Source organism: Penicillium psychrofluorescens (genome assembly GCF_964197705.1).
Source record: "Penicillium psychrofluorescens genome assembly, chromosome: 1".
NCBI lineage: Eukaryota > Fungi > Ascomycota > Eurotiomycetes > Eurotiales > Aspergillaceae > Penicillium > Penicillium psychrofluorescens.
The window spans coordinates 2,326,605-2,352,997 of NC_133439.1; the positions used below are offsets into that span (position 1 = coordinate 2,326,605).

Sequence of the window (26,393 nt, forward strand, 5' to 3'; positions counted from 1 at the left end):
TTACAGACTGTGGTCACTATGTAGGCAGCTCTTCTTTCTCTTTCTCTTTCGTTCCCTCTCCCTCTCTCTGTCTCTCTCCCTCTCCCTCTCCTCCTCTCTCCTCCCTACTCCCACACTCCCATCCGTCCCCAAGTCAACGGCGGTTCCGGTTCCAGACATTCGTCACAGTACCGTATCGCACGGCCCACCCGATCAAGGATCCCACTTTTTTTTTTCTTTTCGGTCCCTCAGACACCTTCCAATTCCAGTCGGAGTGATTGAATCCCGCTGGCCATTATTATCTCTCTCTCTGTCCTCATCCCATCCCCTCCATTCTGGCACTGGCGGAACTCTTGACTGTCGGTTCTTCTTTTCTTTCCTCCCGCCCTTCCGTCGCGTCCGCAATCGCTCCAGGACGTGCCTTGCGGCCGCCTGCACCTGTTCTGATCAATTGATACCCCCCCGGCGGCTACCATGCGTCCTGAAGTCGAGCAAGAGCTGGCTCACACCTTGCTGGTGGAGCTGCTCGCCTACCAATTTGCCTCGCCCGTCAGATGGATCGAGACACAAGATGTGATCCTCGCCGAGCAGCGCACCGAGCGCATCGTCGAAATCGGTCCCGCAGATACCCTGGGTGGAATGGCACGGAGAACCCTAGCGTCCAAGTATGAGGCCTACGATGCAGCCACTTCGGTGCAACGCCAAATTCTCTGCTACAACAAAGACGCCAAGGAGATCTACTACGATGTCGACCCGATTGAAGAAGAGCCCGAAGCCCCTGCGGCACAGCCGGCCGGTACCCCGGCCTCAGCTGCAGGAGCGCCCGCAGCAGGCGCTCCTGCAGCTGCCCCACCTCCCAGTGCCGGGCCCGCGGCGGCTGTGGAAGATGTGCCGGTGACGGCAGTCGATGTGCTGCGCACACTAGTAGCACAGAAGCTAAAGAAGAGCCTCGCGGATGTACCGCTGTCAAAGGCCATCAAAGATCTAGTTGGAGGTAAGTCAGGCTCCTGCCAGGAATGAAGAGATCGACTGGATTAACCCGACGCGCTTCGAACAGGTAAATCCACATTACAAAACGAAATTCTGGGAGACCTGGGTAAAGAGTTTGGCTCCACACCAGAGAAGCCCGAAGACACACCGCTGGATGAGCTGGGTGCCGCGATGCAGGCCACTTTCAATGGCCAATTGGGCAAACAGTCGTCTTCCCTCATTGCGCGCATGGTCTCGTCGAAGATGCCCGGTGGGTTCAACATCACCGCCGTTCGGAAATACCTAGAAACCCGATGGGGCCTGCAATCCGGCCGTCAAGATGGAGTGTTGCTGCTCGCCATCACGATGGAGCCCGCCTCCCGTCTCGGATCGGAGGCCGATGCCAAGGCCTACCTCGACGATGTCACCAACAAGTATGCCGCCAGTGCTGGGATTAATCTCTCCGCCCCAACCGCTGGCAGTGATGGTGGTGCCGGGGGTGGTGGTATGCTCATGGACCCCGCAGCCATTGACGCCTTGACCAAGGACCAGCGGGCTCTGTTCAAACAGCAGCTCGAAGTCATTGCCCGTTATCTAAAGATGGATCTCCGCGCAGGAGACAAGGCCTTCATCACCTCCCAAGAAACTCAAAAGGCACTGCAGGCCCAGCTGGACCTGTGGCAGGCGGAGCACGGCGATTTCTATGCCTCCGGCATTGAGCCCTCGTTTGACCCACTCAAGGCCCGTGTTTACGATTCCTCGTGGAACTGGGCTCGCCAGGATGCCTTGAGCATGTACTACGATATCATCTTTGGCCGGCTGCAGGTAGTGGACCGCGAGATTGTCAGCCAATGTATTCGCATCATGAACCGCTCCAACCCTCTTCTCCTTGACTTCATGCAATATCACATTGATAACTGTCCGACCAACCGGGGCGAGACCTACCAGCTGGCCAAGGAATTGGGCCAGCAGCTCATCGAGAATTGTCGAGAGGTGATGGAAGTGGCTCCCGTGTACAAGGATGTCGCCATTCCCACTGGTCCTCAGACTACCATCGATGCTCGAGGAAATATTGGCTATAAAGAGGCTCCTCGCGCTAGTGCGCGTAAGCTGGAGCACTATGTCAAGCAAATGGCGGAGGGAGGTCCGATATCCGAATACAGCAACCGCACCAAGGTCCAGAACGATCTGAAGAACGTTTACAAGCTGATCCGCAAGCAACACCGCCTCTCCACGGCCTCACAGCTTGAGTTCAATGCCTTGTATAAGGATGTTCTGCGCGCGCTCAGCATGAATGAGAACCAGATCATGCCCCAGGAGAATGGACATGCCAAGAAGCCTGGCCGCAACGGCATCAAGCGTAATGCGGCACGCACAGGCAAGGTGGAGACGATTCCCTTCTTGCACTTGAAGAAGAAGAGTGAGCACGGCTGGGATTACAACAAGAAGCTTACCGGCATCTATCTAGATGTGATGGAGACGGCCGCTCGCGCTGGCCTCAGTTTTCAAGGCAAGAACGTTCTGATGACCGGTGCCGGTGCAGGCTCTATTGGCGCCGAGGTTCTGCAGGGTCTGATCAGTGGTGGTGCCAAGGTCGTCGTCACTACAAGCCGATATTCGCGTGAAGTGACCGAATACTACCAGGCCATGTACGCTCGCTACGGTGCCCGCGGTTCCCAGCTGGTCGTCGTGCCCTTCAATCAGGGCAGTCAGCAGGATGTAGTGGCTTTGGTCGACTACATCTACGACACCAAGAAGGGTCTTGGTTGGGACTTGGACTTTGTCGTTCCCTTCGCCGCCATTCCCGAGAACGGCCGTGAGATTGACTCGATCGATTCCAAATCCGAGCTGGCCCACCGGATCATGTTGACCAACCTGCTCCGTCTATTGGGCTCGATCAAGAGTCAGAAGCAGACTCACGGCTTCGAGACTCGTCCTGCCCAGGTCATCCTGCCCTTGTCTCCTAACCACGGTACCTTTGGTAACGACGGCCTTTACTCCGAGTCCAAGCTTGCCCTGGAGACTCTCTTCAACCGCTGGTACTCTGAGAATTGGAGCAACTACCTCACCATCTGTGGTGCCGTTATCGGCTGGACTCGTGGAACTGGTCTGATGAGCGGTAACAACATGGTCGCGGAAGGTGTCGAGAAGCTGGGTGTTCGCACGTTCTCTCAGCAGGAGATGGCTTTTAACCTTCTTGGTCTGATGTCACCCGCCATCGTTAACCTCTGCCAGCTTGACCCAGTTTGGGCCGATCTCAATGGCGGCCTTCAGTTCATTCCGGACCTCAAAGGCTTAATGACCAAGCTCCGGACCGACATCATGGAAACCAGTGATGTCCGCCAGGCCGTCATCAAGGAGACCGCCATCGAGCACAAGGTCATCAACGGCGAGGACAGTGAAGCTCTGTATAAGAAGGTCGTTGCAGAGCCTCGCGCCAACATCAAGTTCGAATTCCCTCAACTTCCTGATTGGGAGAAGGAAGTGAAGCCCCTCAGCGAATCGCTCAAAGGCATGGTCAATTTGGACAAGGTGGTCGTCGTCACCGGTTTCTCCGAGGTCGGCCCCTGGGGTAACTCCCGGACTCGATGGGAGATGGAGGCCCACGGCAAATTCTCGCTTGAAGGCTGCGTTGAGATGGCGTGGATCATGGGCTTGATCAAGCACCACAACGGTCCACTCAAGGGCAAGGCCTACTCTGGGTGGGTCGATGCCAAGACTGGTGATCCCGTTGATGACAAGGACGTCAAGCCGAAGTACGAGAAATACATTCTGGAGCACACTGGAATTCGTTTGATTGAGCCGGAGCTGTTCAAGGGCTACGATCCGAAGCAGAAGCAGCTGCTCCAGGAGATTGTCATTCAAGAGGACCTGGATCCCTTCGAGGCCTCCAAGGAAACGGCAGAGGAGTTCAAGCGCGAACATGGGGAGAAGGTCGAGATCTTCGAGATCCCCGACTCTGGCGAATTCACTGTCCGTCTTCGCAAGGGCGCCACACTTCTGATCCCCAAGGCACTTCAATTCGATCGCCTCGTTGCCGGTCAGGTGCCCACAGGCTGGGATGCCAAACGGTACGGTATCCCCGAAGATATCATTGAGCAGGTGGATCCTGTCACCTTGTTCGTCCTGGTCTGCACTGCCGAGGCCATGCTTTCTGCCGGTATTACTGATCCGTACGAGTTCTACAAGTACGTCCATCTCTCCGAGGTCGGCAACTGCATTGGTTCGGGTATTGGAGGTACGCACGCTTTGCGTGGCATGTACAAGGACCGCTACTTGGACAAGCCTCTGCAGAAGGATATTCTGCAGGAGTCCTTCATTAACACCATGAGTGCCTGGGTCAACATGCTGCTCCTGTCCTCCACCGGTCCAATCAAGACCCCAGTTGGTGCGTGTGCCACGGCTGTGGAGTCCGTCGACATCGGTTATGAAACCATTGTTGAAGGTAAAGCCCGTGTGTGCTTTGTTGGTGGCTTTGATGACTTCCAGGAGGAGGGCTCGTATGAGTTCGCCAACATGAAGGCCACCAGCAACGCTGAAGATGAGTTCGCCCACGGCCGCACTCCCCAGGAGATGTCGCGGCCGACTACCACAACACGTGCTGGCTTCATGGAGTCGCAAGGCTGCGGCATGCAGCTTATCATGAGCGCTCAGCTCGCCCTCGACATGGGTGTACCCATCCATGGTATCATCGCCTTGACGACGACCGCCACTGACAAGATTGGCCGATCCGTTCCTGCTCCGGGTCAAGGTGTCCTCACCACCGCTCGTGAGAACCCGGGCAAGTTCCCATCGCCCCTGCTAGATCTCAAGTACCGTCGCCGCCAGTTGGATCTGCGCAAGAAGCAGATAAAGGAATGGCAAGAATCCGAGCTCCTGTACCTGCAGGAAGAGGTGGAAGCCGCGAAATCTCAGGCCGGCGAGTCCTTCAACGAGTCGGAGTACATGCATGAGCGCGCTCAGCACATCGAGCGTGAGGCTGTTCGCCAGGAGAAGGATGCCCAGTTCAGCCTCGGCAATAACTTCTGGAAGCAGGACTCACGCATTGCTCCTCTGCGCGGAGCTATGGCCACCTGGGGCCTCACGGTTGATGATATCGGTGTCGCCTCCTTCCACGGTACTTCGACTGTTGCCAACGACAAGAACGAATCCGACGTGATTTGCCAGCAGATGAAGCACCTTGGCCGCAAGAAGGGCAATGCCGTGCTGGGTATCTTCCAGAAGTACCTCACCGGACACCCTAAGGGTGCTGCCGGTGCCTGGATGTTCAACGGTTGCTTGCAGGTTCTGGAAAGTGGTCTGGTTCCTGGCAACCGCAACGCTGATAATGTGGATAAGGTCATGGAGAAATTCGATTACATCGTATATCCCAGCCGCAGCATCCAGACCGACGGCATCAAGGCCTTCTCCGTTACCTCCTTCGGTTTCGGACAGAAGGGTGCTCAGGTCATTGGTATCCACCCCAGGTATCTGTACGCCACTCTTGACCAGGCTCAGTACGAGGCCTACAAGACCAAGGTGGAAGCTCGCCAGAAGAAGGCATACCGCTTCTTCCACAACGGCCTGATCAACAACAGCATCTTCGTTCCCAAGAGCAAGGCGCCCTACGAGGACAACATCCAGAGCAAGGTCTTCTTGAACCCAGACTACCGCGTGTCGGTGGATAAGAAAACCGCCGAGCTCAAGTACTCGGCCACGCCCCCCAAGATGGAGAACCCGAGCGAAGAGAGCACCCGGCAGATGGTCGAATCCCTGACCAAGGCCAACGCCTCGCCGAACTCGAAGATTGGTGTGGACGTGGAGAGCATCCAGTCCATCAACATCGAGAACGAGACCTTCGTGGAGCGGAATTTCACACCGAGCGAGCAGGAATACTGTCGTAAGGCGCCTTCCCCCCAGGCTTCGTTCGCGGGCCGATGGAGTGCCAAGGAGGCAGTCTTCAAGTCGCTGGGCGTGAGCAGCAAGGGTGCTGGAGCTGCACTCCAGGAGATTGAGATTGGAAGCGACGCCAATGGCGCCCCCGTGGTCAATGTAAGTGATGACTCTCTTGTGTGTCCTAATGAACTAGTGACTGACAGATTCTTTCTAGCTCCATGGTGCTGCTGCCGCTGCCGCCAAACAGGCGGGCGTGAAGCGGGTCAGCGTCAGCATCAGCCACAGCGATACGCAGGCTGTTGCCGTGGCGGTCTCGCAGCTTTGAGATGCGCGTACATTCGTGTTCCATAAAGATGTTTTGTGACTTTTTTTTTGAGACGTGATGATTGTGATTTATGTTAGATTGCGGGCCAGTTCCGTCTCCTGGCCTGCTTGTTTATAATGGGAGTAATGACATTTTCTTCTTCGTGTTCTATTTATATTCATCCGGGCGTAGATCAAGAGGCAATAACCCTGGGAGCCACATACTTTTTACATGTACACCAGTATGATGTCGACTCCAGCCTGCGGTCCACTACTATCGAAATTCGTTTCAATTCATATTTTTGCATTTGAGATGGGCTACATGTACATACATCACTCAGATTTACTCGCCGTGACCGATGCACGGTTCAGCGGTCCCCAGTTTTCTCGAGGATTAATCTGATACCGCACCAGCCGTCTCTTGGTATGCCTCTCTGACACCTCCCGGCCCAGAGCCTCATCGAAGACGACGTCCAGCTCGCTTGGATGCGGCCGCTTCGTTCCGCGGGTTGCAACCGGCACCTCGGCTTCAGTGGTCGGTTGTACTTTTGGATCGGGACCTGTCTCCTTAGAGACGGCGCTCGCCCAAGCCTGTCGCGACCCAGAACGATACAGAGTAGCTTCCACGTGAGTGATCAGGTCTTTGACATCTTTTCCTGCCTCAATGGCAGAAAGAAGGTCCTTCTTCAGCAGAGAAAGCCACTGGTCTTCATCATGCAGCTTGCGCAGGTTGTCACGACTCTTGCCCATGATGGCAGCGCCGGGGGTTCCGGGTCTCAGGGAAGTTTCCTTGATGGGCGATCGCTGGCGAGCCCACTCACGCATGATCTCCCAAATCACGTCCCAGGGCGCGTCGGTGCGGATCGAGTTTGGTTTTGCGTGGCTGCGCGTGGAGCGGTAGCCGAGGCCGCGGAGGGCGCCTTTGAACTCATTAATTGGGATAGTGAATACGTGCAGGACCTTGGAGAGGGAGCTGAGAGAGAAATAGAACGGATACGGCTCCGGGGTAGCGGGATCCATACGGGGAATAATGGCTGGGTATTCCGCATTTGTGGCGCTAGGAGCCGGCGTCTGCTCCGGAGACGGCTTAGAAGTGGAGGAACTCAAGTCTAGATCTTCCTCGAGGGCTGTGGTCAGCATACCCTCAATCCGAGGAATGGTGTGGTAGAGGTCGCGGTCAGCGCTGGGGAGCATGTCCAGCATTTTCTGGATGAAGTGAGGGTTGTGCAGCGGACCTGCCCACATGGGGCCCCCCAGATGCGTCTTGAAGCCGCAATGCTCGCAGTTGGGGCCAGCCACTGGTCCTTGGGACACCCCAAAGTGGTAGATCGGATTTCCTTTGCGGTCGAGCTTGCTCTTTGTTGCACCCAGGGACTGCGTCGACCAGGCACCACATCCGGCGTCACAGTTGTAAACGACCATGGTATTTCCGGCCAGAAATTTGACCTGCGCTGGAGATCGATACACGCGCACAAAGACCCGAGCGTAGAAGTCGATGGATAGCGAGAGCAGAGGCTCAATGGCTAGTCCGTATTTGGCGGCGGACATGGCGAGGCTATTCAAGATCAGTCGCAGGCCGCCTTCGTGACACTGTGCGCCTTTGAGTGGAATGCCACCATAGAGAGAAAATGCCTTCTCCGAATACCCCGTGGAGGCCCAGACACCCGCGTCGGTGCAGGTAACACAAAGCAGGCCTCCATCCTTGACTCCCAGCACTGCAGCATCCATGAATGGGGCGGCGGTACCATAAGGGTCCAGATCGATCACATCGAATCTGTTCGTGTTGTTGCGACTATACATGTAGGCGCGTGCATCACCGAGATTCGGCTGAATGCGGTTTTCAAGCCCATTGTACTCGACATTTGTCTTCATGGACCGGATCGCAGATGCCGACAGGTCGTTGGCCACGACTGTCGTCACAAATGGCAGTTCAGAGGCATAGCGGAGCGCACGCAGACCAGTTGCAGACAGGGCATCGAGGATGGTAAACGACCCGGTCCGATCGGGATCGGACTGGGCCTCGGGGTCATTCTGAGCCGGAGCTGGCTGCTCGCCAGCTTTATTCTCTTCCTCGCTCACCGGTTTCGGTGTCTGATTTTCTTCCTCTTGTTCACTTCGCTTCCTTTTCTTCCCGAGTGTCTGATTCCCAGCCTGCCGCGTCTTCTGCCTCTGCTCTGCTTTCTGCCTTTTGAGGTCCACCAGGTGCTCTCCATAGGCGCGGATGGCCAGAACACTCAAATCGCGATTGAATTGCTGGATCGGGTTGTAGAAAACCGACTGTACCTCGTCATCGTCCTTAAGGTCTTTCTTTGTTCCCTTAGAGGCGGCTTCTTGGGAGGGCGGGTTCAGGATATAGGCTAGACCCTCTTTGATGGCACGGTATTCTGTGCCTTTGTGCTGCACCATCTTGCTGGGTGTTTCCACCGTAGGATTCTCCATGGTGGGAGTGGTAATTGAAAAGAAGGATCTCGTCGTGAAGGATGCGGTAATGGGCGATTGGGGTGCACAGAGGGGACGAGGATGCGCAAGGCCGACGAGGCTGCGGGAATTAGAAACGCATCGTGCGGCAAAATAACAGACAGTGGACAAGGACCCAACAAGGCTCATGGACTCGGAGGTTGGGTGAGCATGAGAGCCGGGGTTGGTTGCGGGAAGAGGAAAAAAAAAAGAGGCGGCAGAACGGACAAACCAAGTGGATCGGGAGTACAAGTATAGTATTTAGTAGTATAACGTATTACGATTAATTAACTATTCTATCGCAGACAATGCTAACAATGAGATATGTACAGAGATCACATCCTTCATAGCCAGTCGCCAATGACCGGCACCTGGCTGTACATCTCGTTCCAACCCTTGGCCTCCCAGCCCGCGCCATCGCCCGCCCGGCCAACAATCCCCAGCGCGCCGGCTAGCCAGAGGGAGGCACCGAGGGCCGCGATGCCATTGACCATCCACCACATCTTGCGCCGCCGCTTGGCACGCTCCGGGTTGTCCGAGTGGCCGAGATAGCCTTCCAGCGAACCCTCGTTGCTGCCGCGCTCCCTCCGCGCCGTAGTCACCTTCCAGCCCATCCAGGTCGCCCAACCACCGACAAAATGCCACACGCCCGCCGTGACGAAGAACAGGTAAAACAGATTCCAGAACACGGGGCTGCGCGCAAATCCATGGGCGACATATCCCAGTCCAATACCGGAGCTGCCGCCTTCGACCATCAATGGGGTGGCCCGATTGACGAGAACATGAAGCCCGATGAGCGGCGCCAAAAAGTATCCGGTACGGGCCTGGACAGAGACCCTCGGCCAGAACGACAGTAGGTGCCGCTGCGCGCGAGTCTCAGCACCGTAGAGCCGGGCTCGCCGTGAGGCGCGGATATTGCGCAGAGCAATTCCAGAGGCAATGTGCGTCAGGATGGGGATGGTGAGCATGAGATGCTCGAGGCCGGGGGCTTGATAGACGGGTCGTGTGAGCAGGAGGTATGATTCGCTGGCGGGAACCGAGCGAGTTGCCAGTGGGATGAGCGAGGTATTGACAAAATGCAACACGGAGAATGCGGTGGGAGGGTATGTAGAGTATCTCTGGAGGGCCGATACTATTGTAGGTTGATTCAATGGTCAGCGATTTCAAATCGATTTGGGGGAATGGGAACTGCACATACACCAGGTATCCCACCGATTTCCTCGCAGGCCGAGCTTGGAGACAGCAAATCCTGGCCCGGGGGAGGTTTCTGGGAAATACCCGCCGCTCTCCAGGTTCGGGCTCAGGTCGTCGACGGGCGAAGGATCCAGTTCCTGCATGGAGAAGAGGGACCGCGCATCGCCGTCGTCGGTGGAGAGCTTCTTGACATCCATTGTGTATTCAACCAAATAGAAGAAGAAGGTAAATGAGAGGAATTCGTCAGTCGTGCATTATTATTGTGGTTGTTTGTTGGTTGCGGAGAGAAAAAAGGCAACGGAAGAAGTCGTTCTCTCTCTTTCTCTCTCTCTCTCTCTCTCTCTCTTGCTCCACCGCCAACGAGAACAACCAACCACCCCAAAATGCCCCCAGTATGTGATCATTAGTATGATTAGCTGTTCGCTGCTAATTACTGCGCATACAGAGAGGCTTCACGAACCCTGCCCCTAAGGTAAACGCTCTCCATCCCGATCGAGTCCAGATTGACTAACCGCCGCAAACAGACCGAGTCCGCGCGCTCGGCGCTCAGCTCCTTCACCTGCACCCTCTGTAACAAATCCTACTCGCGCCACCCAGAATATGAAGCGCATATTTCCTCCTACGACCACCAGCACCGCAAGCGCCTGCAGGACCTGAAGCAGCTCTCGCGCGACCCCAACGCCGCCGAGAAGGCCCGTCGAGCGGAGCGCAAGGCCGACGCCGACGCCGGGCTGCGAGTCATTGATAAACCCGGGGATACTGCGGCGTCAACCGATGGGAAACCCGCTGGTGGTGGTAGAGGAGCTGGTGGCTTCAAGAAGGGGGGCTTCAAGAGCTCGTTCGCAACTGTCAAGGGCACCGCGGCCCCTGCGTCTGTCACGAGGAAGAACGTACTCGGTGACGACGGAGATGAGGATGACTCAACGGAACTAGCAAAGGACCAATTGACCTCATCTAAACCTGCGGCGGATTCCAATCTCACTGGTGATGCGGAGAGTGATACCGACGAAGATTACTACGATCCTCGATGGCCAACGGACTGTTTCGCTGGATGTGCAAGCATGCGGACAGCCGAAGCGGCGCGGTGAAACTGATGTACATATATACTGTAGAGAGTTACGCACTGGCATTAGATGGGAGCATGGCGTTATGGATGGGATACCTCTTTGCAATCAAAGTCCGCAAGTCTATATTTGCAAAAACCAAAAAACCAACAGAGCCGTTACGCTGCGCGGAAAGAAACAGATCCTAGGGATGTAATCATACACGGCTTTCCAAGAATCTGTCTAGGAGAGAATAAATGACGCGCACACAATGACACAACCGATATAAGAAAAAAAATAAGGACAGAGGAAAGGGTACTAGGCACAGGGTTTGATTAAGGCGAGCTGCTCACTCGCCCTTCCGCCATTTTCACTTACAACCGCAGCAGCTTCGCGGCCTGACCGACAACAGTGTCCTCCTGGGGGAAGGCCAAGTTCTCCAGACCGGCGGCGTACGGGGTGGGCACCTCAGCACCAGTGACCCGGACGGCCGGGGCGGTCAGGTAGTCGAAGCCGTACTCCATTGACAGCGCCAAAATCTCGGACGAAAGGCCGAACATGGGGTAGCTCGACTCGACAACCATTAGGCGGCCGGTCTTCTTGAGCGAGGCGATGATGGTCTCGACATCCAGAGGCTTGACGGAGCGCAGATTGATCACCTCCGCCTCGACACCGTACTTTTGCTTGAGCTGAGTGGCGGCAGCCAGAGACTGGCCGACACAGCGGGAGATGGAAACAATGGTCAGGTCCTTGCCGGGGCGCTCAACCTTGGCCTTGCCGATGGGCAGGACAAAGTCGCTCTTCTGGGCGGCCTCGCTCATCGGGAAAGACAGGCCGTACATAAGCCTAGCGGGCGGAAATTAGTTCCCCGGTCCAGCAGATCTCGGAAAAGGCCCGTCACTTACTCGTTCTCCAGCACCACGACCGGGTTGGGGTCCCGAATGGCAGCCTTCAGCAGACCCTTAGCATCCTCCGAGCTCCATGGGGACACCACCTTCAATCCCGGGATGCTGCCGTACCAGGCCGAGTAATCCTGCGAGTGCTGGGCGGCCACACCGGCGGCAAACCCATTGGGGCCGCGGAAAGTGATGTTGCAGGGCTGGATGCCACCGGACATGTAGTGGGTCTTCGCGGCCGAGTTAATAATCTGGTCAATGGCCTGCATGGCAAAGTTGAAGGTCATGAACTCGCACTAGGTGTGGTCCGCAGTTAGCACAGGCTCTTCCGAAATATCCTGGGGTTCAATCCCAAACGAGAGCACTCACAATCGGGTGTAGACCAGCCAGGGCAGCTCCGACAGCCAGACCACAGAAACCAGCCTCCGTGATGGGGGTATCAATCACCCGCTTGGGTCCGAAGCGGTCCAGAAGTCCTCGCGTCACCTTGTACCTGTAGCAAAAGCATAACGTCAGCGATCCGGTTCATCTACCATTGAGATTGCCGCCAACTCGGCCAGGAGATCATCAAACATACGCTCCGTTGTACTGTGCGACCTCCTCACCCAGAATGAAGGTCTTCTGGTTGCTCTCCAACTCCTCCGCCAGGGCCTCGTTCAGCGCATCACGGACGGTGACCTCCTTGACACCGCTCTCGGTCGCATATCCCCGGGAGCGCAGAATCGAATGGGCGCAGGCGGAGTGAGGCAGGGCCGGGCGGAGAGAGGAGGAAGCAAGGCGCGACGAAAGCAGGCGAGCTGCTGGGCGGAAAAGCCGGGGAGCAGCCATGGCAATGAATTGGTGGAAGACGAGAGCAGAGGCGTCGACCAAGGAGAAAGAAAGAAAGAAAGAGAGAAGTGGCAGGGGGAAGTCGATAGTAGATAGAATAATAATCGTTAGAGGAAATCTTTCTTTCCTTCCTCTGGCGACAATCCGTTGGGCCCGCTGACTCAGCCGCAGCTCACCGGCCGCTGCTTCCGTTTCGGGACGGGCATGTCACTTGCCCTTTGCCTTGTGCTTCTTCTGCTGTCTTTCTTGCTCGTTTACCTATTCCTCCTCCGATACGAGGCAGCCGGTACGATCACGACTGCTCTGGATGTCATCCCCATAGCCTGCCGCCCTGATGTTGCTGCTGCTGTGGCTGCCGCTCTTCCCGTCGGCGCTCGCCGCCCAGCCTTCGGCGCCCGACCCCATTCCCGCTCCCCTGCGCGGGCTCGAGTTCGGCCAACTTAACTTCCTCCACACCACCGATACCCATGGCTGGCTGGCCGGCCACTTGCAGGAGTATGCTCCCGAGGGTTGATCCCTGAGGCCCTGCTGATCCCCATTGCAGACCATCGTACGCGGCAGACTGGGGAGACTATGTATCGTTCGCAACGCGCATCCGGGAAAAGGTGGAGGCCCGGGGCCAAGACCTGCTGGTCATCGACACCGGCGATCGCGTAGAAGGAAATGGCCTGTACGATTCGTCCGAACCCAAAGGCGTCTACATCTCGGAGATACTCCGTCACCAGCCCATCGACCTGTTGACATCCGGAAACCATGAATTGTACAAACAGAACACGTCCGAGGCCGAGTTTTTCACCACCATCCCCAACTTCCGGGGCAACTACATCGCGTCTAATATTGATATCTTCCACCCGGGGACGAAGGAGCTGGTTCCACTGGCCCCGCGGTACAAGAAGTTCACCACCAAACTACAGGGTATCCGCATCACAGCGTTCGGCTTCCTCTTTGATTTTACCGGGAACAACAACCGGACCGTGGTACAGCCAGTCGAGGAGACCATCAAAGAGGATTGGTTCCAGGAGGCCATCCGGGACAAAGACGTGGACTTGTTCCTGGTCATCGGCCATGTGCCGGTCAAATCACAGGAGTATCAGGCGATCTTCAGGGCAATTCGGAGCCTTCGCTGGGGTGTCCCAATCCAGTTTTTTGGTGGCCATCTCCATATCCGCGATTACGCTCGGTACGATGCCAAAGCGGTTGGTCTGGCAAGCGGTCGGTTCATGGAGACCATCGGTTTCCTGTCCATCGACGGGCTTTCCACCTCCACGCCAGTGTTCAAGCGCCGGTATATTGATAACAACCTCTTCTCCCTCCGTCATCATAGCGGGCTTGATGAAGATGGGTTTCCTACAGAGCAAGGCCGAAACGTTTCGCGTCTCATAGCCGAATCGCGCAGCGCCCTCCATCTGGACGAGGTGCACGGCTGCGCTCCGCGAGACCTCTGGATGTCACGGGTCAAGTACCCGAGCAATGACAGTATTTACACCTGGTTGGAATCGCAGGTGTTGGTGGATTCGCTCAAGGACGAATCTCGCGGTGACACACCCGCGCTGGCCATTCTCAACACGGGAGCCATCCGGTTCGACATTTTTCAAGGCCCATTTACGCAGGATACAACCTTTATTGTCTCTCCCTTTACGAGCGGATTCCGTTATGTGAAGGATGTCCCATATGACCAGGCGCAGCTGATTGTGGGGATCTTGAACAAACAACCCCAAATTTTGCGCACTCCTCGCTATTCACCATTCACCCCCTTGGCACCTCCCGAGCAACTGGCATACTCGAACGATATCGTGGCCGACCTGACTGTCGGTGCTTCCAAGCCCCAGCAGGCCCCGCTGTCGGGCCAGGAACCGGAGCTCATCCCCGGGTACACAACCAAAGATGATGCAGGCACTGATGGCGATGATACTGTTCACTCGCCCATCTCCTTTTACCGGGTACCGAACTGCATCCAGGCCCTGGTGGCTGCCAATGCGTCGGCGGTGCCAGAGACGGTTGATTTGGTCTACATTGATTTCATTGAGCGACATGTGGCGCTGGCCGCCAAGTTCGCTGGCCTGGACGTAAATTTCGCGCAGGAGAGCGAGGTGTACATGCCGTCCATGACCCTGACGGACCTGCTCTTGGACTGGGTGAAGACGCATTGGAAATGTGAGTGAGCGTAACCTATATAGAACATAGTCCATCCACATCGGGCCCTCTTGAATGGTACAATACATCTGAACACGATATATACTTCCTTTTCTGACCGAGTAGAAGGCTGCCATGCAGTGGGAATCACATAAATGTCGCATAGACAAGGTTATCCAGATATAATACAGCCGCGCCATCTCCCTTCAGTCACCGCCAGTGAAGGTGAGGACGCCCTTCCCACTGCGATAGCCACCCAGGGTACTCTGGACACTCTCTGCCAGCTCCGGTCCCTCGGTATCCCACGACCACTTGACATCGTCGACGGGGATGTCCTGGAACCGGCCCGCCCGGGTTAGTTGCAGCACATCCTTGATCGTGTTCTCCTTGAGCTCGGGATGCTTGTCCCCCCACTTGCTGACCCAGAAGCCGTCAAAGGCCAGATTCTTGAAGATCAGCAAGCCCGACGGCAGGGCCACCGGCTGCTTGGACATGGCCCCGTATGTGACCATGTGGGAGTCGGGGGCCAGGGTCTTCGCCAGTGCCGTAGCGCTCTTCCCGCCCACGCAGTTCAGCGCCAGACGAATAGGTTCCCGGCCCTGGCGAGTAAACTCGTGGACCATCGCCCGGAAATTGCCCGTGAGCATCTCCTCTTCCGTTACGACAGCAGTCGCACCCAGGTCCTTCAGCTCTTGCTTGAGCGCCTGTGTCTCTTCGGGCGTCTTTCTCTCGCGAACCACATTCAGGGTCTTGATACCCCATTCCCGACCCAGTTGGATAGCGGCACGACCGACACCGCTGTTGGCTCCGTTCTGGATGAGCCACTCCTCCCCGGCGCGCATCCAGTCCCATTCACAAAAGTCACGAATCATGCGGTACGCCGTGACGGGGTTTACGCTGACGGTGCCGATCTGCAGCGGTGTCAATCCCTCCTTGTTATCGATCTTGATCAGCTGCGACTCCTCTAGCTGCGCGTGCGTCCGCCAGGTGCCTTGTCCCGTCCGCTTCATGATGACCCAGTCGCCTTTGCTCAGGTTCTTGACGCCCGCGCCCGCGGAGATAACCTCGAACGCGCCCTCGTTGCCGCCCACGGCGGCGGGCTCGGATGTGCCGAGCGTGGACTGAAATGGCGGTTTGCTGGGGTAAACACCTTGGATCTGGTTGACATCGGCCGGGTTCATGGGCGCCGTGAGGAGGCGGAGATTGACTTGCGTGCCATGTGGAGCAGAGATCGAGTGCTTGTGTAGACTGATCGTAGACGGTCAGTCGTTTGGTATTTTATCCGGTCGGGTAAGACTTACGAGAGAACATCCTTGGGCTCGCCGTATTTCGAGTAGATGAGCGCCTTCGACTGTGTGTAGCCGTAGGTCGAGATCGCTCTCCGGCTCTCGGCCAGGAAGGATCGGGATGCAATGAGCGGCGAGCAGGTTGCAGCTCGAGCGATGGCCGGGCTGCAAGCGCCCTGGGTAACCGCTCGAAGAACACCGCGCGAGAGCATAATTAACTATGGAGACAGGGGGGAGTGTGAGGAGGAATGGAGAGAGAAGAAGGGGAACAGCCGAGATGACGTTGCTGCACTCGGTCCGAGATCTACCGGATGATGTAGCTTGCCGTGTATAGATACTACTGGATGGGCAATGGGTCAATAGTGAACATAGAACCATTATAACACCGTCTAGGTATGTCGATAGGTACTGTAGTAATCCGATGTCGTCGGTCAGCCCCCCTCGCAGCCCTTCCTTCCCTTCCTCTCTCCCACCATCCCTTGTCCATGTCCTTCCCTCTTCCACCCCGGTACCATGGCCAAATCGAGCTCCGACATCTTCATGAGCATCAAACCAGAGCACATGAACAACATCGCCGCGGGTGCCAAAAACCATGAATATCGGGGCTACCTTCTCCCATCGAGCGTGCGCCGCATCTGGTTCTATACCACGACTCCCGTCAAGCGCCTTGAATACATCGCCCACATCTCCCCGGGGAAAATTCCTGGGCAAGTGCCAGAGGATGGCGGAATCGGCAATGCAGACTTCAACGCGGGCCGGAAGCAATCCAAATACGGCTACGAGATTCTCCAGCTGTGGCGGTTGCGGCAACCGATCAGCTTGGAGCAGGCCATCACGACAGGGATTTTGAAATCGGCACCCCAAAAATATTGCTGGGTGTCGTGCAGTCTTCTCCAGTGCTGCTCACTGGACCAACAGGATCTCCTGATTTCCAAATTATCCGAGGAGCAACCTCCTGGCACTCTTCGGCACGGTGTCTGTAGATCTGTACCCGGGTATATACCAAGGTCCATCGGCTCGAAATAGAGCTACAGGAGACTTTCCCCTCCCAACCATATTGCTAGTTCTATCTCTCAACTATATAAATGCTATAGTATAGTTAGTGTAACTATTGGATTTACGTACTAATCCCTCTCAGCGAGTACCTGGAAGCACGGGCCACCGCGGAAATTCACCTCGTTCTTGTTCTCCGACTCACTTGAACCAACTCCTTCACCGACTCTAAATGTCCCTTCGCCGCGAAGCAGAGAGATGTGTCGCTAATCAACATTCCCTCCGCCTCAATGCCTTTGTCACTCCATTGCCGCGCGCAGGCCAGTGGTTGGACCGCGTGAAGGAGGCTGATCGGCGCAGGGAGCAAGGTACCGGCGAGACCACCACTCTCCCCAGCGCAGCCATCGCTAACGAAGACACGGTGAACCAGGAAACCCCAGGTCTTTCATCGATGGCCGTCTCATCTCCATCAAAGACAATATCTGCACGCGCGACCTTCCCACCACGTGCGCGTCGGAGATCCTGGACAAGTTCTCCAGCCCGTTCAATGCCACTGTCGTCGAGCAGCTCGAGGCCGCCGGGGCCGTCATCGCGGGGAAAACGAATCTAGATGAGTTTGGCATGGGATCGCATTCGGTCCATTCGCGGTTTGGCCCAGTGAAGAACGTGCGACAAAACGGGGATGGGCAGGATGTCTCCGCTGGTGGTAGTTCCGGGGGAAGTGCGGTTGCTGTCGCTGCCGACCAATGCTATGCGTGAGTGACGCGCAATCTTCCTTCATCACATTGACTAATTGGGTGAATGGTCTACAGCGCGCTGGGAACAGATACCGGAGGCTCCGTCCGCTTGCCCGCCGCATACACGGGCACAGTTGGGTTCAAGCCATCTTACGGATTAATATCACGATGGGGAGTGGTCACATATGCCAATTCTTTGGACACGGTTGGAGTCTTGGGGAGAAAGGTATCTACCGCTCGGCATGTCTTCGGTATGTTCCTGGTCCTTTCGATGTGGAGGACCCTCCCAAATTAATCAAATTCTAGGCCTCGTGAACCAACATGATGCGCGCGATCCCACAAGCCTCTCACCCTTCTCTCGGTCACGAATCATGTCGCACCTCCAGACACCCCGATTAGCCTCCCGATTGTCATCCACTCCTCTTCGAATCGGGGTGCCGGTGGAATATAACATTTCCGAGTTGACCCCTTCGGTTCGCCGTGCCTGGCTTCTCTCGCTGGCACACCTGCAAGACCAAGGTCACACAATTCATCCGGTCTCATTGCCAGCAACGAAACATGCTCTATCGGCATATTATGTCCTCGCACCCGCCGAGGCATCTTCGAACTTGTCAAAGTATGACGGTGTGCGCTACGGGACTCGCGCCGACGGCCCAGACAGCGACAGCCAGCCAGAGGGCTACCTTTACGCCAACACGAGAGGCAGCGGGTTCGGATCAGAGGTGAAGAGACGCATCCTCCTGGGCACTTTCAGCTTGAGCGCAGATGCAATCGATAACTACTTCATCCAAGCGCAACGGGTGCGTCGACTGGTCCAGCAGGACTTTAATGCCGTGTTTATAGCCAAGCACCCATTGGCCGCGGCCGATGCACAGGACACAGGGCGCCGTGCTCAACAGGCAGATGTGGACGTGCTCGTGTGTCCGACGGCCCCCTCTGCGCCGCCACGGTTATCGGATTTCACGAGACCAGCTGCCGAGTCGTCACCCCTGGACGCGTATGTCAACGACGTGTTCACTGTCCCAGCCAGCTTGGCTGGACTGCCAGCCATTTCTGTGCCGGTCACGGTGGATGGCTCTAGTCAGGATCCGGATGTGGCGGGAATCCAGGTAGTAGGCCAGTACGGAGACGATGACCTGGTGATGAGCGTGGGCGAACTGCTGGAGGGCCGGAGACTGGAATGATTGGGAAACTTGTATAGAACCCACCCACCGTCTTCCGATATCTGTATGTATGACTACGATAAGCGAGATCAAATTTATGAACTTCGAAGCCTTGCAAATGGTATATTCCTGCCGAACGCCTTCTTGATCCTGATCCCTACACTAAGACATTTCCACGTCCCCGTCCGCCTCCGTTGCTGCAGGACCCTCCGCACCGACAGAAGAATCCACGGCGTGGTTGGGAGTGCCCACGCTCATCGCATCCTCCGGCGGCAGATTCCCGGCAGCGTCGCCGGTGGCCGTCGGCGTCTGATGATTGCTGTTGGCTGCCGAGTCAGACACTCCAGCAGGCGTGGCAGCAGACACAGCCGAGTCGAGCGCAGCGCCGACACCACCCTGCAAAACCTCGGATCCACCGACCACACCAGAGCCAGGACCGTCCGGGCCCTCAGTGCTGTTATTCCGAATCACGTCGCCGTCGACACCACCCCAGGTGAACATGGCCTCCACTTCATCAACAATATCGGCCATCACATCCTCAACAATCTGCTCATTGTATCGCTCACCCACGGCTCGGATAGGCTCTCCAGTCTCGCTGTGCTCAGGGGGACCAACCCACCACGGGCCTTCAAAGCGGCATTCCGCCGCCCCGCCGCCGTAACAGCTCACAGCGGGATAGTAGCCAATCATACCGTCATCAGCATTCTCCCGTTCGCCAATCCCAAGGTTATTCGTGCCATTGGCGAGACGACTCGCTGGAGGCAGGAACGCATAGAGTTCCTTAAACGGCGTGCCCATCTGGACGCCATTTTTGAAGATGGTGATGCTGGAGCCGGGAAGAGTCCGGAGGGAGGCATCTTCACTGTTCAGCGGGGAGGGCGGCCCGAAAGTTGGAGTCTCCTTGAGATTGAACGCATAGTCGCGCAGGTGTTTGGTTGCAAAGACATTGGACTGTTGCCAACAAAAGTCGGTTTTCCAGTGGAAGGGGATACGATCTCGAATGAGATTAAACGCACCGGGAGACTTTGTTGAAGAGCTGAAGCTGCCGTCTCCATCCACGGCAGGATCGAAGGTGCCTTCGACGATTTTCTTGTGTATAGACAGCGGCGGGAGAGTGATAAGCATGCCAATGACATCGCCTTCGTTAATGGCTTCACCCTTGGGAAAGAAATACTCGCACCGCATCCGATTCACCACTTCCCCGTTCACATCCCGAATCCCATATCCGTAGCAATCCACTCCGACGTTGACGTCGAGATCGGCTTCGCGGCGGGCGAATCCAAACCGAACGTGGCCTCGCGGCGCAGTACCAGGACCGCCGTTGTGGGGTGTTGTTCCAGAGTCTTTGACCATGCCACTAATGATTCGCGCCTCGTAGTAGAAAGTCCCCTCTCGTGCGCAGACATTGGCTCGAGCTGTGTGCCATGAATCGTTTGTCGCCACCGCCGTGGCGTCTTGCGAGAATGAGATGGCAGCCGGGGAATCTTCGAAGCTGAATCGCGCATGGTATGGCCGGACATCTGTCTGGCGGTACTTGATATGCGGGAATCCAGGATCTGCGATGGCGTAGGTATATCGGAATCCATTCTTGTTTGTGAGTTTATCCACCACTTCATAGAAATCCCAATTCTGGTCCAGCACCTCTGATCTCTTGCTGTTGACAAGGTTGAATTGGCGAGGTGGAGGAGGAAAGCGATCAGACTGGCGAGGTTCGGCGAGTAGGAGTGGGCGGAGAATGCTGAGAGCGGAGCTGGGGAGAGCAGTGCTGGGAGCGGCGGTCGCCCGCTTTTTGGGCGGTGGCGCGTCCGGGTCTAAGCCTTTCGCCTCACGCTTCTTGCGACTGTCCCGCTTGTTGCGCTTGGCGCGAGCCGTGTCGCCTTGGACCGATCCAGTGCTGGCTGGGGCTGGCGAAGATCTGGCGTTGAGATCGGAGAGAGGACCAGGCAGTACCGGCGCATTTCCAGGTGCTAAGGTCGGAGAATTGATATTTGACGAGGGTGCAGAAGACCCAGGGGCTGTGCCGGAAGCCATGGCATGAACTTGGCTGGGGACGGAGTATGTGGTGTAGTGAGCGTTCCCAGCTCTGGTCGGGAAACAGAGAAACATAGGCGGTCAAATGATAAAACCAGCAAATCAGAAGGCGGTGGATTGATTAGATATCACCGCCCGGCAAAAAAAAAAAAAGAAAAGAAAAGAATACTGATCACCTGACCCGAAAATTATCCGCACTTTTTCTTGCGGTCAAACAGCCACAGAGCTCCCTCGGTCGGTCTGGCATTTCCTGCACTAGCCAGAGATCAGATTCAATATGCCCAAGACCCCAAACTCTCGTGCTGCTGCGGCGGCACGCAGACACAACCCTCTAGCTGAAGATATTGTGTCCGCGGGGCATCTGCGGACGCAGAGCAGCAAGAAAGGCAAACGCAGAGAAAACGACGAGGAGGATGGCGAAAATGGCGAACGATACATCGATGCGAAGATGTCACGGAAGATCTTGCAGATTGGTCAGGATTTGGCGGACGAGGACGCTGCCGAGCAAAAAGCCGTGGGCTCGACAGAACCGAAGGTCAACACCGCATTCGACTTTGACTCCCGGTTTGACGATGAGGAACCCATGTCCGACGACGAAGACAAGTTTGGCGATGAAGAATGGATTGATGAGGAGGTTGAGGAAGTGGTAAGGGTTCCTTGACGGCCACCGCTGTTGGTTGCAGTTCTAATCGGACACACAGGAAGTTGATCCCAACGATCTCGACATGTTTAACAAATTTATGCCTGGCCATGAGGAGGACCCCATTTTCCACCCGCAAGAGCCTGGCGCCGGTGGCCAGACCACAAATCTGGCCGATTTAATTCTGGAGAAGATCGCCGAACATGAAGCAAAGCAGTCCGGCCAAGGCGGGCCGTTTATTCAAGGTGGTGGACTGCCCGAAGATGCGGTGCAAATTCCTGCCAAGGCTGTGGAAGTATACGAGAAGTGAGCCATTCTTGTGGTCTAGCCACCTACGAAGCTAACGATCGTCTCTGCTAAGGGTCGGCATGATTCTCTCTCGCTACAAATCCGGCCCGCTCCCCAAACCGTTCAAGATCCTCCCCACCGTCCCGAACTGGCCGACCCTCCTGGACATCACTCGGCCCGAGTCTTGGACCGCCAATGCCGTCTATGCCGGAACCCGGATCTTCATTTCGTCCAAGCCCGCGGTGGCCCAAGAGTTTATCTCGACGGTGCTGTTGGACCGCGTTCGGGATGAGATCCACGAGACCAAGAAGCTGAACGTACATACCTACAACTCGCTGCGCAAGGCTCTCTACAAACCGGCCTGCTTCTTCAAGGGACTGCTCTTCCCACTGGTGTCCAGCGGTACCTGCACCCTGCGCGACGCCCACATTGTCTCTTCGGTGATTGCTCGTGTCTCCATCCCCGTGCTGCACTCCGCTGCGGCGCTGCTGCGCATGTGTGATCTGGCCGCCGAGCAGTCGCTGAGATCCCTGGAAAGCACCGGAGCCGTCAACATCTTCATCCGTGTCTTCCTGGAGAAGAAGTATGCGCTGCCGTACAAGGTGATCGACGCCCTGGTGTTTCACTTCTTGCGCTTCCGCGTGGCGGACGAGGATACGATGACGGACGGCCCGACGGGGCTGAACTCCAAGGCATATAAGCTGCCGGTGCTGTGGCACCAGTCGCTGTTGGTCTTCGCCCAACGCTATCGCAATGACATCACGGAGGATCAGCGCGAGGCCCTCTTGGATCTGCTTCTGGTGCGCGGGCACAAGGACATCGGGCCGGAGGTGCGGCGGGAGCTGTTGGCTGGTCGGGGGCGAGGCGTGGTGGTGCCGGACCCGGAGAAGCAGCATGCACTGGATGCCGGGGATGATACGATGGATGTGACCATGTAAACGGTGGAATTGCCTCCGATCCGATTCATGATTCTTTTTTTTTCTTTTTGTTTTGGGGATGGCGTTTCTGTCTGCATTATTGGTTGTATATACTCCTTATTCCATTGCCCCTTTCTCGAAACCACTCCTAAAAGCATGACGACGACGATGCAGCCCCTGGGCCCCCCTTTCTCTGCCCCGTCTGGCCCTCCTTCGTATTCCTATTCAGGAGTGACCCCTGTCCGTGAGTAATCGTCCATCGTAGTGTAGGATAGGATTGCCCCTCGGTGGATCCGCACGTTCCCTCGCCTTCTGGTGGCTTCGGTCGTATTATGATTATTTGTTGTTACAAAAGAAATTCCGCCAATCTGGACTCAGGGGAAACATTTGGCGGGGCGCCTTTGGAGAGCCCGTTGCGGCGTAGAGATTAAACGAATCCACCACGGGGTTCCAGACAGAGTGAGACCCTCCCCCCCCTTTCAGGCTCGCAACAATTCCCCTGTCAATTCTCCTGACCAAAAAGAGACGACCAGAACGGGGGGTCAATGCGAGTGACGAAGACCTCGATGCCGGGCTGAAAAGTATCACTCCCAGAATAAACCTGATGGCCCCCAAGACCCCCAAACAGATGGGGGCGAAGCAACCCCCCCAGCGGCTGTGTTTCAGCCCCCGACCCAGGCATGTACGACCGTAAGCGGGAATGCTGTAATTTACGTCCGAGGCGCGTCACGGGCGGCCTAGACTATGGGTACGGTGGGTCACACCGGTACCAGTGAAACGCCCCCTTGCGACCACGCTGGCCTTTCTACTTAAACCGGGTCGGTCGCCCATCCAGACAGTTGTCCTTTCTCATGATTCATCCCCAGGCTGACTCATTCTTCTTCTTCTTCTGTATGGTGTAGCATCCCCGTGATGCCAACGTGGCCTTTGTCGGCGTGACTCTAGGAGACCTGCTTTGATTGACTTCCTCGGTCCTCCCACCACCACACACTCTCCATCCATCCACTCCCACCAGTCATGATGGAATCTCTCACACCCGATCTCGACTCCCTGCCATCCACCCCGGCTCCCGAAATGCCCTTGACGGTGTCCCCAGCAGATACCTCGCTCAGCTCGCCTGAGCCCAAGGTGGAGCCGCTGGATGACGAGGACGACGACGACGAGGAGGAGAAGAAGCCGACGAAGAAGAGAAAGTCCTGGGGCCAGGAGCTCCCAGTCCCCAAAACCAACTTGCCCCCAAGGTACGAGATCCTCCCGAGATGGACGACTGCAGGCACTAACGAGACCAGAAAACGGGCCAAGACGGAAGATGAAAAGGAGCAGCGCCGGATCGAGCGGGTTCTGCGGAACCGCGCCGCCGCGCAGACCTCCCGCGAGCGCAAGAGGCTCGAGATGGAGAAGCTCGAGACCGAGAAGATCCAGATGGAGCAACAGAACCAGTTCCTGCTCCAGCGGCTCTCGCAGATGGAGGCTGAGAACAACCGTCTGAGCCAACAGGTGGCTCAGCTCTCCGCCGAGGTCCGCGGGTCTCGCAGCGCCACACCCACCAAGGTCGGCTCCCCCGTGGCCGACTCGCCCACCCTCACGCCGACCCTGTTCAAGCAGGAAGGCGACGACCTCCCCATGGAGCGGATCCCGTTCCCCACTCCCTCCACCACCGACTACTCCCCGACCCTCAAGCCCTCCACTCTGGCTGAGGCCTCCGACGTGACACAACATCCTGCTGCGGTGTTGTGCGACCTGCCGTGTCCGTCGCTGGCCTCGAAGGAGCTGGAAGCGCGCTTCCCCTCTTTGACCTCGAGGGTCCCGCTGCAAATGACGTTGCAGCTCCTCTTTCTGACGATGACTTCCGCCGCCTGTTCAGCGGTGATTCACCCGCTGAGCCACATTCTTCATTCCCTGAAGACGGGCTCGCCTTTGATGTTCTCGACGGAGGAGATCTATCAGCATTTCCCTTTGATTCTATGGTTGATTTCGACCCCGAGTCTGTCGCCCTCGAAGGCGTCGAACCGGCCGGTCTTTCGGATGAAACTCCTCACCAGACTGCTCGCATGCAGCCCAGCCTTGGCGCGTCCACTTCGCGATGCGACGGGCAGAGCATTGCAGCGAGCGGTTAGTGAGTCGTTTTCTCTGCAGGGCTGGTCGACCGACGCCCCCGAGGGTCGACCAACCTGGGTGTCGTTGTTGACCATGATGTGGGCGATCGATAGTCTCGACCGGTCGCGACAGGGGCAGACAACAACAATAACAAGAAGAAGAACATCGGGCCGGCGACGCAGTTACGGAAAGATGACCCGGAGTACACGGAGTTCCTGGCGTTCCCGTTCGAGCGAGACGTCGACGTCTTGGCTCACGGGTAAGCCTTTGTGAGGCTTTTATTTGGCTGTATTATTAGTGTCTAGATTAGCATCCAAGATTGATTGGCTTGTTTTATTATTTATTTGTTCCCCCACTATCTCCCTCTAAGTATTATTCTTGTAGTTGGGACACGAAGAGCGAGGCAACCCGGTCTGGAGTCCAGGCCGAATGCGGTCTGAGACGTTGCCACCACTCATGTTTCTTCTTTCTCCACCTCCCCCGACTGTGCAACACCAACATCAACATCAACAATCCACCACGACTGCAGTATCTGGATTGTTTGTTACCTCTCCCCCCCACCTGTATTATCATGGTCCGCAAAGATCCCATCTTCGAAGCCCGCACAAATGTCAAGGTGTGTATTGTTGCCTATCTGCCCCTCTTCCTCTTCCCCCGCCACCATCCTGTCCGTTCCGGTTCGGCGGCCTGGCTGACGTGAGTCTCCTCCAGTTACACTCCAATCGGCTGAAGAAGGAGGCTGTCCGCGCGGAGTCGACCTTCAAAGCTGAAAAGGCCAAGGCCGACAAGGCCATGAAGAACCGGGAGTTCCAGATCGCTCGCATCCATGCCGCCTCCGCCGTGCGGGAAAAGCGACGCCAGGTCACCCTCAAATCCGAAGCCGCCCGTGCCGACGTGATCATCAACGAACTCAAAGCCGCCCAGAGCACGCGGGACACATCGCGGACCCTCGCTCTGGCCTCGCGGGGCCTCGACGCGGCCTCCAAGAGTGTTAACTTGGAACACCTGGTGGCGCACGCCAACAATTTCCTGGCACGATCGGAAGACTTCAAGATCGCCAGCAGCGCGATCGAGGACGTGGCTCAGGGTGTGTCGATGCAGGAGTACGGGGCAGAGGGCGAGACCGATGTGGACCGGCTCATGGAGCAGTTGGCGGATGACGCAGGTTTGGATATGCGCATGGTTCTGGAGGAGGATAATGTACCCAAAGAGCAGCCAGCCAAGGAACCGGAGGCGAAGAACGCCGACGTCGAAGATGGACTGGATGTGAGACTGCGTGCATTACGGGCCGGCGACTGAATCTACGTCTCCCGCATTTACGACATTACGCTTTTATCTTTTTTTTTTTGTCGTTCGCAAAGGTCTCTGCTGTACTTCTTCTGTGTGAGGGCGCACTACTATCATTATCTGTATTATGTTGGCTGAGCGCAGGAGTAACATGTTTTGTTAACTAGTGAAGCGATGATGTGCCCGTCCGTCGGCACTTTTGTCCCTAAACACGCTCCCCGGGCCAGTGCCAGCTAGCGGGCTTGGCTGGACCCTTGGCGATGAATCGCTTCCAATC

General features: G+C 56.6%; 13 protein-coding genes across 13 annotated transcripts; 8 read left to right on the plus strand and 5 right to left on the minus strand.

The window, feature by feature from the left end:
* Positions 1-453: 453 nt before the first annotated feature.
* Positions 454-6,148, plus strand: PFLUO_LOCUS859 (beta subunit of fatty acid synthetase; the record flags this gene model as incomplete). The annotated part of the gene is made up of 3 exons (XM_073786399.1): positions 454-973; positions 1,037-5,979; positions 6,038-6,148. The coding sequence occupies 3 exons, from the start codon at positions 454-456 to the stop codon at positions 6,146-6,148; spliced, it is 5,574 nt and encodes a 1,857-aa protein (XP_073634955.1).
* A 311-nt stretch (positions 6,149-6,459) lies between these two features.
* PFLUO_LOCUS860 (RNA methyltransferase tRNA(m5U54)methyltransferase) lies at positions 6,460-8,565 on the minus strand (the record flags this gene model as incomplete). Its single annotated transcript, XM_073786410.1, has 1 exon — positions 6,460-8,565. One exon carries the CDS (start codon positions 8,563-8,565, stop codon positions 6,460-6,462), a length of 2,106 nt encoding a protein of 701 aa, XP_073634956.1.
* Positions 8,566-8,927: 362 nt separating this feature from the next.
* On the minus strand, positions 8,928-9,974 carry PFLUO_LOCUS861 (uncharacterized protein; the record flags this gene model as incomplete). Its single annotated transcript, XM_073786421.1, has 2 exons — positions 8,928-9,715; positions 9,782-9,974. The coding sequence occupies 2 exons, from the start codon at positions 9,972-9,974 to the stop codon at positions 8,928-8,930; spliced, it is 981 nt and encodes a 326-aa protein (XP_073634957.1).
* Positions 9,975-10,160: 186 nt separating this feature from the next.
* PFLUO_LOCUS862 (uncharacterized protein) lies at positions 10,161-10,865 on the plus strand (the record flags this gene model as incomplete). Its single annotated transcript, XM_073786432.1, has 3 exons — positions 10,161-10,169; positions 10,223-10,249; positions 10,302-10,865. 3 exons carry the CDS (start codon positions 10,161-10,163, stop codon positions 10,863-10,865), a joined length of 600 nt encoding a protein of 199 aa, XP_073634958.1.
* Positions 10,866-11,194: 329 nt separating this feature from the next.
* Positions 11,195-12,544, minus strand: PFLUO_LOCUS863 (beta subunit; the record flags this gene model as incomplete). The annotated part of the gene is made up of 4 exons (XM_073786444.1): positions 11,195-11,666; positions 11,726-12,012; positions 12,086-12,209; positions 12,294-12,544. The coding sequence occupies 4 exons, from the start codon at positions 12,542-12,544 to the stop codon at positions 11,195-11,197; spliced, it is 1,134 nt and encodes a 377-aa protein (XP_073634959.1).
* Positions 12,545-12,878: 334 nt separating this feature from the next.
* PFLUO_LOCUS864 (uncharacterized protein) lies at positions 12,879-14,706 on the plus strand (the record flags this gene model as incomplete). Its single annotated transcript, XM_073786455.1, has 2 exons — positions 12,879-13,039; positions 13,089-14,706. The coding sequence occupies 2 exons, from the start codon at positions 12,879-12,881 to the stop codon at positions 14,704-14,706; spliced, it is 1,779 nt and encodes a 592-aa protein (XP_073634960.1).
* A 177-nt stretch (positions 14,707-14,883) lies between these two features.
* PFLUO_LOCUS865 (mitochondrial 2-enoyl thioester reductase) lies at positions 14,884-16,175 on the minus strand (the record flags this gene model as incomplete). The annotated part of the gene is made up of 2 exons (XM_073786466.1): positions 14,884-15,925; positions 15,979-16,175. The coding sequence occupies 2 exons, from the start codon at positions 16,173-16,175 to the stop codon at positions 14,884-14,886; spliced, it is 1,239 nt and encodes a 412-aa protein (XP_073634961.1).
* Positions 16,176-16,476: 301 nt separating this feature from the next.
* On the plus strand, positions 16,477-16,989 carry PFLUO_LOCUS866 (uncharacterized protein; the record flags this gene model as incomplete). Its single annotated transcript, XM_073786477.1, has 1 exon — positions 16,477-16,989. The coding sequence occupies one exon, from the start codon at positions 16,477-16,479 to the stop codon at positions 16,987-16,989; it is 513 nt and encodes a 170-aa protein (XP_073634962.1).
* A 199-nt stretch (positions 16,990-17,188) lies between these two features.
* PFLUO_LOCUS867 (Trimeric GatFAB AmidoTransferase(AdT) complex subunit) lies at positions 17,189-18,877 on the plus strand (the record flags this gene model as incomplete). The annotated part of the gene is made up of 4 exons (XM_073786488.1): positions 17,189-17,324; positions 17,387-17,711; positions 17,769-17,944; positions 18,000-18,877. 4 exons carry the CDS (start codon positions 17,189-17,191, stop codon positions 18,875-18,877), a joined length of 1,515 nt encoding a protein of 504 aa, XP_073634963.1.
* Positions 18,878-19,018: 141 nt separating this feature from the next.
* On the minus strand, positions 19,019-20,887 carry PFLUO_LOCUS868 (contains a PHD finger motif; the record flags this gene model as incomplete). The annotated part of the gene is made up of 1 exon (XM_073786499.1): positions 19,019-20,887. The coding sequence occupies one exon, from the start codon at positions 20,885-20,887 to the stop codon at positions 19,019-19,021; it is 1,869 nt and encodes a 622-aa protein (XP_073634964.1).
* A 277-nt stretch (positions 20,888-21,164) lies between these two features.
* On the plus strand, positions 21,165-22,753 carry PFLUO_LOCUS869 (snoRNA-binding rRNA-processing protein; the record flags this gene model as incomplete). Its single annotated transcript, XM_073786510.1, has 3 exons — positions 21,165-21,533; positions 21,589-21,833; positions 21,889-22,753. 3 exons carry the CDS (start codon positions 21,165-21,167, stop codon positions 22,751-22,753), a joined length of 1,479 nt encoding a protein of 492 aa, XP_073634965.1.
* Positions 22,754-23,749: 996 nt separating this feature from the next.
* PFLUO_LOCUS870 (transcription factor that binds to CRE motif) lies at positions 23,750-25,092 on the plus strand (the record flags this gene model as incomplete). The annotated part of the gene is made up of 2 exons (XM_073786521.1): positions 23,750-24,893; positions 24,962-25,092. 2 exons carry the CDS (start codon positions 23,750-23,752, stop codon positions 25,090-25,092), a joined length of 1,275 nt encoding a protein of 424 aa, XP_073634966.1.
* A 308-nt stretch (positions 25,093-25,400) lies between these two features.
* On the plus strand, positions 25,401-26,128 carry PFLUO_LOCUS871 (Vacuolar-sorting protein SNF7; the record flags this gene model as incomplete). Its single annotated transcript, XM_073786532.1, has 2 exons — positions 25,401-25,445; positions 25,541-26,128. The coding sequence occupies 2 exons, from the start codon at positions 25,401-25,403 to the stop codon at positions 26,126-26,128; spliced, it is 633 nt and encodes a 210-aa protein (XP_073634967.1).
* Positions 26,129-26,393: the final 265 nt, after the last annotated feature.